Raw genomic sequence first — 16,439 nt, 5'->3', positions numbered from 1 at the left:
AAACTTGCTTCGCAGCGGGAGGAATGACCCCCGAAATTTCTTGCCGAAACGCGCTAATTAACGCCACCGCTTGCGTATGCAAATTAGATGAGATGGCGACCGAGATCAACAAGCTCCGCGTGAAATAATGAGATGCGCTCAGACGCATAGTTAATCAAAAACAGATCCTCTCTTCACTTTTTTTTCACTTGATCCAAAATTTTAACTCGGATCAATGAATTTATTTTCAGCTTCTTTTTTTACTTATTATTAACAAATTAAATTTAAAAGATTATGAGTCTTCTTATTATGCCAATTTGGGTTTTTTCCTCTTCGGCTTTACAGGCAGGGCACCAGGAGCTTTGAAAACAGTGCTGAAAAATTAATATTTTTTTTTAATCCAATTTCATTCAAAATCGTTAATAATTTTAATACGTACTGGCATGTTGTACATATTGGGCTGAATTTACAGACGACTGAAATCAGAACAAGATAATTATAAAAAAATGAACTTTCAACAAGCTTAACAGTTTACTTAATAATCAATCAAACTGATTAATAGTGATTATTTTCAATAGAATTAGGCATCGTATCTTGTTTGTAAATGAGCATCCCCAAATTACTCGAACAAAAAGCAAACAGGCTCAATAATTTTCCAAACTAAATATTTTATCTTCCTTATTTCAAACTTACTCGACAAACAAACAGAACAGACGAATCCAATGTCCACCAGTTCTCTGTGGCAAAAGCACGCAGCTCTGTAGTCAACCTTGACTCTCGGAGGAAGAGCGAGTTTATTTCTAAGCAGCGGTTCAGGCAGGAAAACCCACTAAAGTGATAATTTTTTAATATTTTGCTTAGAAATTAAATATGAGTAATAATTACTAAAAGATATTGGAGGAGGCCTTGCGGTTGAGGCGCTCGGAAGTACTGTCCTCCGGTAATATCACAGCCTTGCTGCAAAAGACTCGATTCGGGTCCCAAACAGCAAACATCAATCAACACACCCTGAAATTAATTAAAAAAATAATCAATCAGTTAATAGCAAAATGAAAACTTGTTTCCAATAATTAATCAGGCTAAAAATTGTTAGAAACACTCGACAATTTGTATTTATATTATTTGAAATTTTTAAAATAATTTGTTTTCTTTTATTTCTAATTAAAATTTAAATATTTTCAAAATCCGCACCAATTTCTGAGAAGTGAAGAACACATTCATGAAGTTCATGTACTGCGAAACACTCTGTCCGTTGGCAGTGACCACGAGCACCCTGGCGTTGACCCTTCTCTCCTCATGCTGCAGTCGGTGGATGTAGCAAAGGGCCCTGCCGAGGGCCCCCGAAAGCATGCTCTCGCCCTTGCCGGTGGCCCCGGCACTGCGTTTTAGCAACTCGGCGATTTTCCTTCGGACGGTCCGTTCGAGTTCATTGAACAACTCGTGCTGGCCGTCCTGCTGCCGCAGTTCTGCTAAGTCGCTCTTCTTGTCCTCAGGGTAGATCCACTCGGTCGTTTCCGTGTCGCAGGCCACTAGGGCCAGTTGGTTCTTCAGCTTCATCATGAGGTGAGCATTACTGAAGGCGATCACCGCTTCGAGCACCTGCGCCGCCAGGGCAGGGTCATTCCTCAGGGTGGTCGCCCTGCTCAACCCGATGTCCAGCACCAGTACTAACAGACTCGACTCTGATTGATCTAAAATGCATAGTAATTATATTAATAAAAATCTTTGAAAAATAATTTAGAAATTAACAAAAGCAAACAACCTTCGTTTTCCATGTTTTAGAGATCGTTTTTGAAAAAGGTTAAGAGGAAATCATGTGAAGAATTTTCAGTCAAAGCTTCAGACGAGTAAATAACATTTAAATTTTGCAAGCAGTTGCCAAAAATTTGATTTTTCTTGGAGGTAAAATTGTGCAAATTGTTTGTAAACACGAGCATGAGCTGAATAAGAAATCTGGCGCTTTCATTGGTTGCTCAGTGTTTGTGGTAGGGATCGAGGGCCAATGGAAATCCTTGCCGATGCTCTTATAAAAATTTTGCCGTGAAAGGCGGGATATCCACTTGTGCTTATGCGGGGCAAAGGCTAGGGAAAATTGTCAAAAGATAGGAAATTTTGCTTATTTGGTCTTCAGGTTTTTTTTTCTCATTGAAAAAAAACATATTGGAAAATTTTGAAACAAACAATAATAATTATTGTGATCCCAATGAGTGAGAGTTAAAAAGCAATAATTAAAACTCCTCTTCCTGTTTTGCAAACGTGTGTCATGCACTTAAATTGATTTTTGATAAGAAAAAACCAAAAGGTTAATAATAAAATAAAAAGAATACCTGATTGAACAATTTTAACTTTTCTTGGTGATAAGATTATTTTACAACTAAAAATTAGCAAAGGGATCAAGGAAAAGGAAAAGTAAACAATGAAATATTATACTCTTATTTTTATTCTATTTTGTTTATATATTCACTAAACATTTATTTGGCTGATATGTACAGGATTAAATTATACAAAACAAGATGTAGGAAAATGCACTTCTCTGCTTATTATGTACAAAAATACATAGTTTGAACTTTTTACACATTCCATCTCAATCAATTAAAAATAGAATTTTTATTGTAAATAATATAAAATCTCAATAAAGCGTCTCATCTGTACTTCTGCTCGAGTCCATACTGTGCAGCGACGACTTGGTGGAGATGACGCTGCTGGAGAAGGCGGACCAGGGCAAAAGGTCGGCGCTGCTGGTCACCTTGGTGGTGCCCTTGATGCCCTGAATGCTGTCGGTGTTGATGACGCCGCGTCGTCGGCGCCGCAAACAGCAACAACAGCAATTGTCCTTGGCCTCCTTGAGCACCTTGGTTGTGCATGTGAAGGCGAGGAAGATGAACAGCCCTTGCAGACTGTTGAGCACCACGAACACCACCCACAGGGCGGGCGTGTCGAGGAAGCCGGCCAAGAGGCCGACGGACCAGGTCAGGCCCATCAGGACGGCCAGGCGCAGGTACAGCCGGAAGTCGGTCCTGGAAATGCTCGAGGTGTGGATCATGAGGGCGCTCGAGGTGAAGAAGATCGCGTTCAGGAGCATCACAACTGAAACTGGCGCTGCGAAAAAGAGCAAAAGGGAGCGGCGGCTTGTGAACCAGCAAATGCCTGGCCGGGCGGCAAAGGCAGGCCGCAGCATTTCGGGAACAGCGCCGGCAGGAGCGTTCTCGATGAGCACAGCTGCCAGAACAATCATGGCCGGAATCAGCCAGCACAGCAGGGAAGTGAAGAAAAATCTTTTCCATCTGCAAAAATTGAGCAAATAATTAAATTAAATAACACGAAATATCTTTAATACTTAAGGTTATACTATTTTTTAAATTTTGGTTTTTTTTAATGAATAAGGATTTTATCAACAGTTGAAAAGGTAAAAATTGAAATATTAAAAATGGAAATTAATTTCATTATATAGTAGTAAAATATTTATCAAGCTGCATTTATTAAATAAAATTTTTAATAAAATCCATTACTTTACATAAAAAATTAAACATTAAAATAATTTTTTCTTACAAATCAAGACTGCTTATTTCTCTTCTGTGTTTAAAGTTTAAAAACATAAAAACTAAATTTAATACCTAATTTTTAGTAATACATATTAAAATTGATTTTAATTATTTTAAAAATCATACTTTGATGATGAAGAGCACCGCAGTTGAGTGGTGGCCATCCTGAGTGAGCTCCAAACGTCGACGGCGATGGCCAGCATCCAGCAAAACGCGGCCAAGAAGCAGTAAAGGGTGAGCACCGCCGAAGCGACGCAGAAGGCGTGATGCTGACGGACGACCTGACCAACCAAAAAGGCTATGTAGGCAACCAGCAGCGCAATGCACAAAGAAGCCAAATTATTAGCCGACGCTCTGTGCGTCTTTGACAGACAGAAGGCCAGCAAGTGCAGGACGAGACAGATTATGGACACCCCAAGACAAACTAGGGTCACATAGCCGAGGGCGGCTCCAAATCTGTCTTCGGCAAAGCTGGCGGCGTCCTGCAGAAGCGGCTCCTTGCAAAGAATGGCCGAGCCATTGGGCAGGAGCCGAAATTCTCTTAGTTGCACACCGGAATGGGACACGAGCAGAGTGTCCGGATCGATTACGGTGAATTCTTCCGCCGACAACTGGACTGTGTTGCAATCCAGTTTGTTCGGCGAGTCATTCGGAATGGAGTTTGATTCTTCGGTGGTGGTTTGTTGCCTCAAAGGTTCAGACTTGGGTTTTTTGGACACGCAGTCCGAAGTGTCCGGCGAGTCTTGGCACACCAGAGTTCTGCAGGAGCCGTAAAAAGGATCGAAGAATTTTCCGTGGCAAGTGTGCGTCGGCGAAAAGTCAAACAGAATTGCAAAGGCCGTGGGACTGAAGTCCTTGTAGATTCCATTTCTGGTGCCCAACAGACCTTGGCAGGACAGTTCTTGAACAGGGACGCCTGAGCACATGGCGCAGTAGACGTTCCTGAAGGTGCGACCCACGCCGTGGAAAACGTGGGCCGTGTGGGCCTTGCACATTTCCGCCACCTTCGGCTCGCGCCAAGTGTCCGGACACTGTCCGATCACGTTGGGTCGGCACCTCCGGATGAGGTGAACGAGGCCTTCGGGCAAAACAGGGTCAACATTACAGGCGTGCCACGAAACGCTGCGTTGCTGACGGCGTCTGAGGCGCTGCAGAAGGGCCGCAGACGTCGTCGAGTTGTTGCTTCGGCGTTGCTGCCCTCGACGGAGGAAGGCGGTGACCTTGTCGCTGACCTCTTTCTCGGTCGGCGGCGGCTTCGGCGGCTCCACTCGCGGAAGCCACACGCCCCACGTTCCGTTTTCAAAGCGCAGCTTGCGTCGAACTTCCATCTGGTCGGCCGAGTGCAGAGACGGACACTCGAGTCGAGCCGCCCAAAGTTCCAAATTACTCGGGTTGGCGTTGTTGCAGACGGCGCAGTGGGCGTTGCGATAGGTCAGGGCCGACTCGCGGTCCGTGACCGGCAGATCGGCCAAAGGGTCGCGGTGGGTTGAGTTCGAATGGGGATTTTCGCAGCCCTCGAGAGTCTCGTTGGAGGCTGAATAATTGGAGGGGCAGGAGGAGATGAGGTAGATGCCACCAAAGTTGCGTAGTTCTCTGCACTCAAACGGTCTGAAAAATGGAAAATTAAAGATTAGAATTATTACGTGTGTCTACATTTTTTGGTAAACGTTTAATAAAATAGAATAAGAGTCTAATTTTTTTTTAGTTATAATGTGAAGAAGGAAGTTGAAGAACAAATTTTAGTCACTTTTCATCATTTTTAAGTTAAAATAATTGTTAGTTGGTAAAATTTAAATTTGTAGAAATCCTTTCCAATTTTTAAACATATAACTTTGGCTCATTCTCATTTCTGAGAAACCAACTGTTAATTTTTAATGGCCCACCAAATTATACAAGTTTAGCAATGCAAATTACTTTATTCGGCCACAACCTTTCACCCAAAAACAACCAGGAAACTGGTCCGCATGTTTGCGAGTGAACGCCAAACTGTACATAAGGTGCAATTATATACACTTCCCAGCATCGGCCAGATATGTATAGCCTATATTATTATAACATAAAACCAATTTTCACAGCGAATTACGCGCGTTACTCAAGATAAAGCGGCTCACATAACATACAGACACACACTTTACTGCTCACGCGAAGTGCTCAAGCGTGCCTTTTAACGTTTTAACACACTCCGTGTCAGTATTAAATTTGTAACGAGAGCGCCGTATTGAAACGAGACTATTGTAAATAATTGGTTCTAAACAGGTGTTTATTTGGGTGAGTAAATTTTGAGTGGATTCTTGGTGGTCCATTTTAATAAGATATTAGTTTTCGGTTAATAGAAAGTTTCAAATGCTAGTAGGCCAAAGATATTGAAAAATGATTGTTAATGGGATTTTATTACAAAACATTTTTCCAGGTATTTCAATTTAGAATTTTCGCCTTTAGAAGCAGAAACAATAAAATTGATAATGGGCGTCCTTATAGCTTGAATAGAAAGACTGGTGGAAAGCCTATTTAATTATTGTTAAATTTCTCCAAAATTTAGCACAAATCACTCTGACAAGGGATCTTTGCAAATTGCGTCATTCTGGTTTATCTATGAAAAAACATAAAAACTATAAATTAATCAATATTTAATTTACATATTTTAATACATTGAAATATTTCTAATTTATGCACTTCTTTTGGCACTGAAAGTGTTTAAAAAAAGTATTTTTATTTAAATGAATTCGATTGTTACTATTTGACAAAAATTGGAACTTAGAACCAATTTTTAGACAAATTTTGCCTTTTTTTTAATGTATTCTTTAAAATGAGAAAAATCAATGTTCGGTAAATCTGTACTTAAAAAATTTCTATCTAGAAACGCTTAATGCACTTATAGTAATGCCGTGTCGTGTCAGTTTAAAAACCACTTTCCGTTTCATAAATTCCGGTTTCGAAGTTGACATTGAACGAAAACGCCTCTCACGCCGCTAATCAGGATAAGTGACAAAGACGAACAGGAGGAAAGGAAAGTTTTTTCACGATCTGAATTATTTGACTCACAGTTGCTCTTTGGCGGTGAGTTGAATGCTGGGTGCGTCGTCGCAGCAATCGCCGTGGCGGCTGCACTCGCGGTCGCACATGCAGTTGCGCTCCTTCCAGTCCGTGTCCAGCGGCAGCAGACGCGGCGCCCGCGCCGGCGACGACCCCTCGCCCAACTCGCCCTGTTGGCACGTGTCCAGGCCCTCGCACGGCAAAAGCAGCGCCGGCGGCGACAGCGCCACGTCCATGGCGCCGGCGGCTGCTGCCAGCAGGACGAGGGCCGCGCTCACCACGCCTGCTCTCATGGCCCTCGCATCTACAAAAATTATAAAACACAGAATTAAAAATAAAAAAATAAATATATTTGAAGTTTCAAAATTAAATGACATTATGATAATTAAGATTTATTTTTAGTATTTTAAGATCGTACAAGAGATTCTGCAAAATTAACATTTTTGTTTTTAAATTATACACAAAAATTTAAGTTTCAAAATATTCAAAATGTTATTGCTTTGACGTTATTGGCGCGTCAAAAAGTGCTCTGTATCGTCACTCATGTTCGGGAGGTGTCGCAAAAGGCGCCGAACTTGCCTGCTCGAGGTTGGTGCCGTTTCGAGTTGTTGGAATTCCTGCACCAAATGGGGGCTTTTCATAAAGTCCAGAGGCACCTGGCTAATTTGGAAGGCTTTTGGAATGGAGCTGGGAAGGATCATAGTCTCTATCCAGATCTGATCCAGATGAATAAAAAAAAACTTGTTGATTTTTTTTAATACATTTATTTAATTTTCATTTCATTGGGAAATACTTTCAGAAGTAAAAACAAGCAAAAAAACAATAAGTGTAAAACTATTTATCAAAGAGTTGTGAAATATACATTTGAAACTGCCTTTTATAAAATAAATGAAATAATTATAAATAATTAAAATAATAAAAAAAATGCAATAAATTTTTAGTTTAATCTGATTTAATTTATATTCTAATGGGTCTTGGGTCTTGAGAAAAGTGACAAGATCATATAAAATCAACGGGAAAGCATTAATTTGAACAAATAATGGCAAAATTCACATACCTGGGACCTGTTTATGCGGCGCCTTTTCCGAGTGGTCGGCTGAAAGAGAAAATTCCCCATTTGCCTCAATTCGTTGTGATATGGTGGCGATTCATGATAATTTTCGCCGTTCTCGCCATTTTCTTCCAAGGAGACTTGTAGGGCACAAGGGCAGCGGCGAGTGATAAGAGAAAGAGAGAGCGTTGGTGGGAGCGCATTCCAATGCCGCTGCATGGGCACATAGCGCTCCCTCCCTCCCAACCCTCCCTCATTTCCTTTTCCCTCGCCTGCTGCTCAAGCAACTCCAGAAACTTCCTCGCTGGAGGAAAAAATGGCGAATCGGGCAAAAATATCAGCAATCAACCCGTGTCTCACCGAATTAAGGCGAATAATGGATTTTCTCGCCGCGCCGACCACTCGGAAGTGTCGCTGCACTCATCGACTCGCCAGGTAGGTGAATTTTTCCGTTGTAATTTTCTAGTTTTTAAAGAAATTGCCCCTAAAATTATGTCTCTCGTTTGTTGTAAAATAAATTGCCACTCCCCTTCCGGTACTAGAAGCGGACGCATGACCATAAATATTCGGATCGAGACCCCATTGTCCATCTGTCATTTTAATTACAAATAGTTTCTTTTTTAATGAATTATAGACACCTGCTTTTAATGAGATTTTCACCTCAAGAATGAGGGTCTTTGGTGAAATCTAGTTGATATTTTGAGTTAGATAAGAAGCTCAAATGTCAGAGATCAATTTGTAAAAATCATACATATATTCGAATCAAGGAAATGTATGCGGAGAGAGAAATTAATTAGTCCTCTCATTCAGACGCGTGTGTCCTGCGCGAATAATGGAACCATATATTTGAATAGAGGCGATTTCACTCATATACAATTAGCAGAGGTGTCCATATCGCACAAAGAAAAAAAGTGATCATCGCTCTTCGGAGCTGCGAAATCCATCCGCCATTAGACGCAATTATCGCAGATATTCTTTCTGCGAAGCGAGGATTATTATTATTTGTTAATTAGAAAGACGACTTTTGACCTGGTGCGGATTAGAGATGCGAGAGGACCACGAGGACTTTCACTAGATGCGGCCCAAGGCTGTTGGGCGTCCTCAAAAAATGCAAAGCTTCGCACATAACGCGTGTTAATTATGCACCTTGTACCGAAATACATAAGTGAGAATATAAAAAAAATGATTGATCGCTGCGATGAGAGACGAGTGAAAATTGAGAAATTTCAAGGAATTTTTTCACAAATAATTTCTGAATTAACGACGACTCTTGTTCGTTTGTTTCTTTTGGGATATCACTTGACTGGGGTCAAAGAGTTTCAAAATAGGGATCCTATCCGAATGAAAAAGGTTCGTCCTAATTACGCTTCATTTGGTTATAGAGAAACCAGAGATGCCAATTATAATGAACGACCGCTAATGCCGAATAATTAAAAAAAGGCGCGCTTGATTAAACACACAGTATGTGAAATAAGCCACTAATTAGGCGCAAATTAATTTTTTGGTTGAATAGATTCGATTAATCACACGTGTAGAAATGTACAAATGAAAAGAAACTGCTATTTTGAGTGACGCAATTGGAATAAAATAGAAGTTCTGCGGGTAGAAGAAAGTTTAGTGGGTCGTCTCTGTTACGCATTTTCTAAAGTAGTGTCAAACCAGCATCACGATTTAGGTAATCGTCAAATAAACTTTGTCACAAATCTTGTAAGGCGAGTTTAGACAGATCTATTTTGAGGTCGGTCGAGTCGTGAGAAATGTTTAAAAATGAAATGTTGTTTAAGATTTATAAAGAAATTTGATCCAAACAACTCGTGCCTTAAATAAGTTAATTTTGATTCATATATATGTGAATTTCATTTAAATTGCAATGTTTTTATGCAAGTTTGGAAATTTTTTATTTTGACGGCGCAATTGAATTGTGCGTTTGAATTTAATAATCGATTATTAAATTTAATTTTAAATACCTTCACTGACCGGATTTTGCCAAAATTACTTAATTGCGGAGCCCGAAAATTCCCAGCGACACCTCAAGGGCGCCGTGCACTCGAAAACCCGCGCAGAAACATCCAATTATAAAGCTCGACAGCTCTCATGGAAATTAAAAGTTTTCTCGGCGCCAAATTCTGGAGCAGCCGAATCCGAGCTGCTCATTATTCTCTGTGCAATCGGCAATTAAAAGTACAATGCTACGTGATGTAATTCAAATTAATTTCCAGCCGCGTAAGTTCTTCGTACCGCTTGTTTGACGCAATCAGGTGTGAGAAATTCCACGACCGCGTGCGAGAGAGCGTTCTCGGCTTGGGCGCGCACACATGTTCATTAATGCAATTGGTTCTACTTGTTTGGTCCGTGCGATTATTTTGCATCAGCGCGATGAAATTATAATTATTAATTATTAAATGGGCGGTACTGTTTAATTTAAGCATGTACTGTAATTAATATATGAACCGTAAATGTCAAGGCGTGCTAAAAGATTGATGAATAATTCATCAAAAGTTGTCAAGATAAAAATGGACTGTAGCGAATTTTTTTACTTAGTAGGAAAAATTAAGAGATCACAATGAGAAAAAAAAATTATTTGATGATTTATCAAAATTTTTTAACATGGAAAATAAATAATCAACTATTTTTGTAAAAACTTTAATTATATAAAAAATTACACACAGTGATAATATTAATATATAAAAATAAAGACAATATTAAATATAAAAATACTAATATTAAAAATAATAATTAAATTAAAATGAAAATGTTAATAAAATTTTAAAATTTGAAAATTATTTAACAAAAGTATTAAATTGTAAATTTTTATTGTTTTGAAATATACTGCTGTTTAATTTCGCAAATAAATGTATGTTTTCCCTCAATATAATTCCTTTTCAATTCTGTCAGTGTCAGTTAAAATTAGAAATTAGTATTATAGTTTTCATAGTTTTTTAATTCCCTCTATTGAAATCATAAGCAGAAAACCTGCTTAATACATTTCCAATGTCAGATTTTATGTTCCGACAAAATTCTAATAAAATTAGCCAACGATTATACTTGGTGAAAACAAACAAGAGCCGTTTACAATGTAAGCTTTCACAAACTGTATCAAATTACTTTGAAAATGATAATACTCTTCAACAGCACCGTATAATCAAAAGATCCTCCCCTCAATAAAAAAAGATGGGAACTTTCGATCTGCTCATCAAGTATGCAAACAATATATCCGACGATCCATAATCGCTTATTTAATAAGGAGAGAAAGAGCGAGCGGACCGGACTGGCCAAATAAGCAAAGTACCGAGGTTTATTTATCGAGCACGACATAAATATCGCATATGAAGAGAAGAAATGAAATAATCAATAAAAGGAGCCGTTGACCCGCGGGGGTCACTGAGTGCTGGGATGAAATTTTCTCTCCGCCACGGATGGCCCACGGGGTTCCCACATTCGGCCGAAGAAAGCAGCCGAGCGTCCCACTAACGTGTAGACCTGCTCCACTATTTCTGCATGCCTGCCGTTCGCGAGCACGCCGGAAATAATGTGCACGAAGATGCAGCTCTTCGAATTTTTCTCTTTTATTTCATTTCACACTTTTCCACGGCGGCTGCATTCTGGATTATGATTGCCCGGGATTGTTCTCTTCCCTCACTTATCCATTAGCGCCGCCGCTGGAGACGTCGCGGAAAAGCACCAGACAATAAAAATTGTTCTCGCCCCGACTAAAAGATAATCGCTCAATGCATCTCACAAGGCTTGCAACACGCAAACGCACTCACTGTGGAAATTATATCGCCTTCGTTTGAATTTTAATGAGGAAAAGTGTTTTTATTTGCCTGAAATTAACACATCCTTTTTCCTCCTCAGCATATATGTCAGTTGAATCCCTCAATCTTGTATAAAAATTCATAAAAGTGGAGGAATTTTTCTGTATATTTCACAATTCCAACATTGATAACATTTTCAGTAATGTTTGCATTTTATAGAGCGTAAAATGGTTAGATTTATTATACTCGTGGTATAAAATAAACTGTTATTTTTTTAAGAGAGAATGTATATAAAGGAATTTTTATTTTGCCGAAGAATAATTTTACAATCGAGTTTTGTTTCATGGTGTTTGAATTGGAATTGGGCTTTTTGTGAGATGTTTATTGTATTGTTTCATGAAAATATAAGCGCCGGATTTGGTTTTCTCTACGAAACAAAAAACGAATCTAAGGATTGGCACAGTCGAATCAAGTCTTTACAACAATGGTTTGTAAAATTTTCAATAATTGACAAAAATGGCTTCTATTGTTGGAAAGACTTGATTTGGCTATGTCTATATTGAGTCCTTAAACATTGCAATTTAAAGTTATTTTTCCGATAATGCAATAAAAAACAATAAATTGTAACAATGTGGACAAATAAACAACAATGATAATAATAATAATAAATAAAAATTGAATTTTCAAATAAAATCTCCACATAAAATTTTACTTTCTGTTATATAATTATGGTTAATTATAGAAATTATAAAAAAGTAAGTTTTTCCTGTTTTCGTTTTCAAATTATTATTATCGAGGAATTTAAAAGTTAATTAAATAAGTGCTGAACTTCAATCCAAAAAATTAAAGTTATTTTTAAATTACCTTCAAATATAATATCAAACCTTTCACTTTGTTACAATGGAAAAATTCTCGATTGAAAAGTTGCGAGATCAGTTCGCCATCCGCATCTCATTCAATCATTGTTTTCCACCACAAATATTTTCTCAGGCACCTGCTTCTCTCGAAATGTGCAATATCATTCCGCACCTATATGTCCTCTTGTTAATTAATAAAATGGAAAGCATTACTTCTTGCTTGTACATACAAATAATTTAATTGTTTCCAGTGCATTTCTTAATTGCAATAAGAAGAAGAAGTGCATCGGTCCGGTATATTTTAATTAACGAAGAAAGTGAGATTCGCCCAAGTCACAATTAAATATTAAACAAACAACGAGTGCCTAAGTTGATAAGCCAATCTCGAGACAACCTAATTAACTATCCGGTTAAGTTTAAAAGACGCTTTCAGTTCCGACTGCCATAATTAAGAGCGCGTGGGATCGTACTTAAAATTTGCATAATCCGACGCAGAGCAATTAAACAATCGGACGAAGTGAACGGCGATCGATTTTTTTTTTATTCCGCACGCGGCTTAATTTATTCAGCAAATGGAAGAAATAAAGAAAGTCCAGCGGAAAAAAAACTGGCAGCGTGTTGCTGGTGTAAAATTCTTTCTTTCTCCAGCATGATTTCAGTCTCGGCATTGCTGGGCTATTTATTATACGAGAGCCGCGAGAGACAAAACGAGACCGAAATTTGGAAGTGAAATCCAGCTCTATATTTGCTACCAGACTCTGTTATTAACGGCAAAGCCCCACGGGTCAGAGAAGATTCGATCCGGTGCTCTTCCTTGCGGCAAATTTATTGTCCCACGATCTGCAGAGAGCTTATAAATTTAAACCTCCGGGCAGTAATTTGTGTCCATTTTTGCTTTACTGCTTTCGCTTTTGTTTTTTTCTCGCCCGTTAGTACACGAATGCGAACGTCCTTTTTCTTTTGGTAATATTTTTTATGTCTTGCTCGAATTTAGGGTAATGTGTGCCGAGTACTTTTATTGCCGTCGTCCAGATTTAGGATCTCATTATTATTTTTAGAGCTTTTAAGCCGAAAGCTCATTTACGTGTGGAATTCTTAAGCGATAACGCGCGGCGGCGTGAACAACAAAACGATATCGTGTGTGACCTTCCTATGCTTTCGATTTTGGTGCAACACTTATTATTATATTCTCAATGCATGAGTTAATGAAATAATAACAATTAAATCACGCCGTTTGCGTCAAACATGCAACTCGCGCTCGATTTGCTCACTTGGATTGAAGATGATTCAAGGCTCCTCTTCCCACTTGTTGTGAAAAGTGTAACAGGTGTACATTGTTTAGATATTATTAAAATATATGAATTCTTATTGCTCATAATGAAAAACCAGTTTGATGCATTAAGTTTTCTATTGAAAGATGATTTCTGGACAACTAACAAAATTTTGTGTTAAAAATAAATAAGAATTAACAAAATATTCTAATTAAATTTTGCAATGAACAATCGACAAAGAGATAAATTTACATATAAAGAAGAATTAAAATTTTCAAATTATTAAAATAATCATTAATAATGTCTGTTTAATTACAATTTATTATTTTTAACAACTTTAATAAAAGAAATGAATAGTAAAAAATTACAATTATTTTTATTTTACACAATAAAAGAAAAAAAAGTCGTTATTATAAATAAGATTGACGCAATTTGCAAAGACCAGCTGTCGAGATTAATTTTCTTTGGAATTATGAAAAAAAAATCAAAAATAGAACACTAGTCTGAAGTACCAAGGATATTAATTTTTCTTTGTTAACAAAAGTAAATGCATCTTATTAGAAATAAGAGCATGATCTGGACAACTTTTTTTAGCATAAATTTGTTTTTAACATTAAATTTTTACAAATTGGTCATATTTCCGCAGATTTCATCTCAATTATTTAACTTTATATTTCATTGCATTTTTCGCGACGCACCGTTATCCAAACAATTAGCAGCGGAGAACATTCCTGCGCAGTTGTAATTTGGTTTTTGACTTTTATAACTTTTCTTTGGAAACAGTGAAATCAAGATAATGAGTGCCAATTTCGCAAATTTCAGTGTCATCCGAAAAAAAATTCTCAACGTTCATGTGGGAGCCGCGACAATCTCATTTTATAATGTTTATACTTTTGTCACCTTTCTCCCAGGCTGGTTTTTCGCTCGCTAAATATGTGTCACTCTCCTTCTTTCGTTCGATGTAATTAGCAAGGAAAAAGAGACAGCTTCTCTCTCTTTTGAGTTCATATACGCCCGCATGAGATTCGCTCGTCTCATTCTCAATTACGCACCGCACGAACGTCTCTCTTGTTACTCTTTGTGTTAGCATAAAAGAGCCACTTTTACTCCATAAAAACGTGTGACATTCATTATAGAGGGAAGAATATACCAAATTAAAAAAAAGTTTCTAAATAATAGTTAATAATTAAAAGTTACTGTTGCTGTCATTAACAAATACAAGAGCGTAATTTGGTAATTCTAATCATTTTAATTATACATAAGATTTCTTTAATAAGTAATTTGCAAATCAACAAAGACTAAAACTAAAAATAATTGTTTACAAATATGAAATGCTACGGCTTAAAATAAAATTTTAATGGTGAACTTTATAAATTAAATAAAATAATAGCTGAAAAATTAAATAAGAAATGAAATTATTGTGAATCATCTCAATAAAATTAGTTAATATTAACAATGAAATAAAAAATTAAATTCTATAATAAAATTAATAAAAAATTATTAATTGTATAAATGCATAAATATTCAATGATAACAAATTTATACTAATTAAAAAGGTTAAAAGATATACTGTGATTAGCAATGATATAAAAAGAAAGTGAAAAAAATTTCAATGGCAAAAAATTATTAGAATAAAAGTATTGCAAATATATTCTAATAAAAAATAGTCAAAGTTGGTTAAAATTTAAGAATTAAATTGACAGAAAAATAATAAACAATTTCTTATTTTGAGAAAATATTTTTCTGTATTGCTCAGTCTTTTAAGCTAAAAGTGGACTTAACATCAAGAAAGGCACAAACATTTATGGACAATAAATTAAACGTTGATGGTAATCGATTGGTGTTCACACTTTTCGCAATCGTTATATTGTCACACGACATTTTGACCCCTAAGTTGTTCAGTGCACCAATGAAACCTCAATGGGATGTATGACAATTGACAGAAAATTAACTCACACGCCAGCACGGGTCAGAGGTCATGAACGTCGAATCGGTTGGTCGGAGAACAAAGACGGGTATCCAAGAAAAGGGGACCAGGTCAACGCGAACAAACTGCGAACGAAAGAATAAAATGCCGTGCGTCGAAATCACCGTGCTCGTGGTGAGCGTCTGAGCGAGCGACTAACTGCCTGGGCCCCTGGCAGGGCAGAAGAGTCTGCGAGCTCCTCCCGCCACAAGTCAAAAGTGCTTCCACTCTCGACGGACTTCCGAGCTAAGGAGGTCACTCGATTAAACAAGTCTGCCGGGCGGACCGATTTAATTCAATTTGGTTGTACGAGATGCTCCGCCGGTTTCACTCGCGAATTCTTTACGCAGAGGCGCGCACTAATTCGTCATGAAAAGAGAGGGGGCTTTTTTGCATATTAATTAGTCCAGCCGCAAATTAGGAGAGAAACTCTAACGAGATAGAAATTGGACTATTTAAACATTTATATACGAATAGACACACATTATTATTAATAAAACAAGCATTAAAAATTGAAAGTATATAAAACGTCTATTACTCGCCCCAATAATTCCCGAATTAATAGTGGGCACGATTTTTTTCTGTAAAAAGAGAAATGCGAGTTTCGGATCTACTAGATCTATCTCGATATTAACTGCTGTAGCTGAAAAAATGTGGTTTTAAAACAACTTGTATGCGAAATGTAAAATAATATTCATTTATCAGCTGTAAAATAATTCTATAAGCAGTTAAGTTAATTCAATTCAGAAAATTAATTTCAATATTATGATTCTTTATCCACTCTCCTTGATGATTTTTTTGTTTTTTAAGTTGAATTACAATAATAAATTTAAAATGGTCATAAGTATTTTTTGTCTAGGTCAAAATAAATTTTAGAAAAACAAGATCATGTTTAAATATTTATGTAAATATGGAAAAATGTGCCAATTACATGGTATTTCATTATAATAATTTTTTAAATTCAATTAAATGAAAAATTTAAATA

At 37.3% G+C, this 16,439-nt stretch overlaps 3 protein-coding genes across 5 annotated transcripts in view; 1 reads left to right on the top strand and 2 right to left on the bottom strand.

Annotated features, from left to right (window-relative positions):
• Positions 1 to 188: 188 nt before the first annotated feature.
• Positions 189 to 1,931, bottom strand: LOC132200514 (general transcription factor IIH subunit 3). The gene is made up of 6 exons (XM_059626025.1): positions 1,742 to 1,931; positions 1,171 to 1,670; positions 865 to 987; positions 673 to 808; positions 419 to 455; positions 189 to 353 (listed from the first exon to the last, which is right to left on the bottom strand). Exons 1-6 carry the CDS (start codon positions 1,752 to 1,754, stop codon positions 287 to 289), a joined length of 876 nt encoding a protein of 291 aa, XP_059482008.1. The 5' UTR covers positions 1,755 to 1,931; the 3' UTR covers positions 189 to 286.
• Positions 1,932 to 2,401: 470 nt separating this feature from the next.
• LOC132200182 (uncharacterized) lies at positions 2,402 to 15,618 on the bottom strand. 2 transcript variants are annotated; one of them, XM_059625441.1, is made up of 4 exons: positions 15,445 to 15,618; positions 6,564 to 6,858; positions 3,648 to 5,129; positions 2,402 to 3,263 (listed from the first exon to the last, which is right to left on the bottom strand). In XM_059625441.1, exons 2-4 carry the CDS (start codon positions 6,845 to 6,847, stop codon positions 2,609 to 2,611), a joined length of 2,421 nt encoding a protein of 806 aa, XP_059481424.1. In that variant the 5' UTR covers positions 6,848 to 6,858; positions 15,445 to 15,618; the 3' UTR covers positions 2,402 to 2,608. The 2 variants fall into 2 exon arrangements, with proteins under 2 accessions (XP_059481424.1, XP_059481425.1); XM_059625442.1 differs by lacking the exon at positions 15,445 to 15,618 and adding an exon at positions 7,612 to 7,769.
• Positions 7,896 to 16,439, top strand: part of LOC132200185 (receptor-type tyrosine-protein phosphatase S-like) — a 23,050-nt gene continuing 14,506 nt past the window's right edge. Inside the window, exon 1 of one of the 2 annotated variants that reach the window (XM_059625446.1) lies at positions 7,896 to 8,040. The gene's annotated coding sequence lies outside the window, so the exon portion shown is untranslated. Of the gene's footprint in view, positions 8,045 to 16,439 lie in introns of both variants that reach the window. The other variant, XM_059625447.1, reaches the window with a different exon arrangement.

Source organism: Neocloeon triangulifer, unplaced genomic scaffold (genome assembly GCF_031216515.1).
Source record: "Neocloeon triangulifer isolate White Clay Creek 2 clone unplaced genomic scaffold, ASM3121651v1 ptg000014l, whole genome shotgun sequence".
Classification (NCBI taxonomy): domain Eukaryota; kingdom Metazoa; phylum Arthropoda; class Insecta; order Ephemeroptera; family Baetidae; genus Neocloeon; species Neocloeon triangulifer.
Note: the sequence above shows the minus strand (reverse complement) of the source record. Positions and strands in the feature narration are given on the sequence as shown.

What these genes read in the sequence shown, in the direction of transcription:
- LOC132200514 (XM_059626025.1), bottom strand. An exon ending in TCTTCACTTCTCAGAAATTG is followed by an intron (nt 988 to 1,170) that starts GTGCGGATTTTG and finishes AATTAATTTCAG; the next exon opens with GGTGTGTTGATTGATGTTTG. An exon ending in CCAATATGTACAACATGCCA is followed by an intron (nt 354 to 418) that starts GTACGTATTAAA and finishes TTAATTTTTCAG; the next exon opens with CACTGTTTTCAAAGCTCCTG.
- LOC132200182 (XM_059625441.1), bottom strand. Translation starts at nt 6,847, where the DNA reads ATGAGAGCAGGCGTGGTGAGCGCGGCCCTCGTCCTGCTGGCAGCAGCC. An exon ending in CTCACCGCCAAAGAGCAACT is followed by an intron (nt 5,130 to 6,563) that starts GTGAGTCAAATA and finishes TCCATTTTTCAG; the next exon opens with ACCGTTTGAGTGCAGAGAAC. An exon ending in CGGTGCTCTTCATCATCAAA is followed by an intron (nt 3,264 to 3,647) that starts GTATGATTTTTA and finishes CAATTTTTGCAG; the next exon opens with ATGGAAAAGATTTTTCTTCA.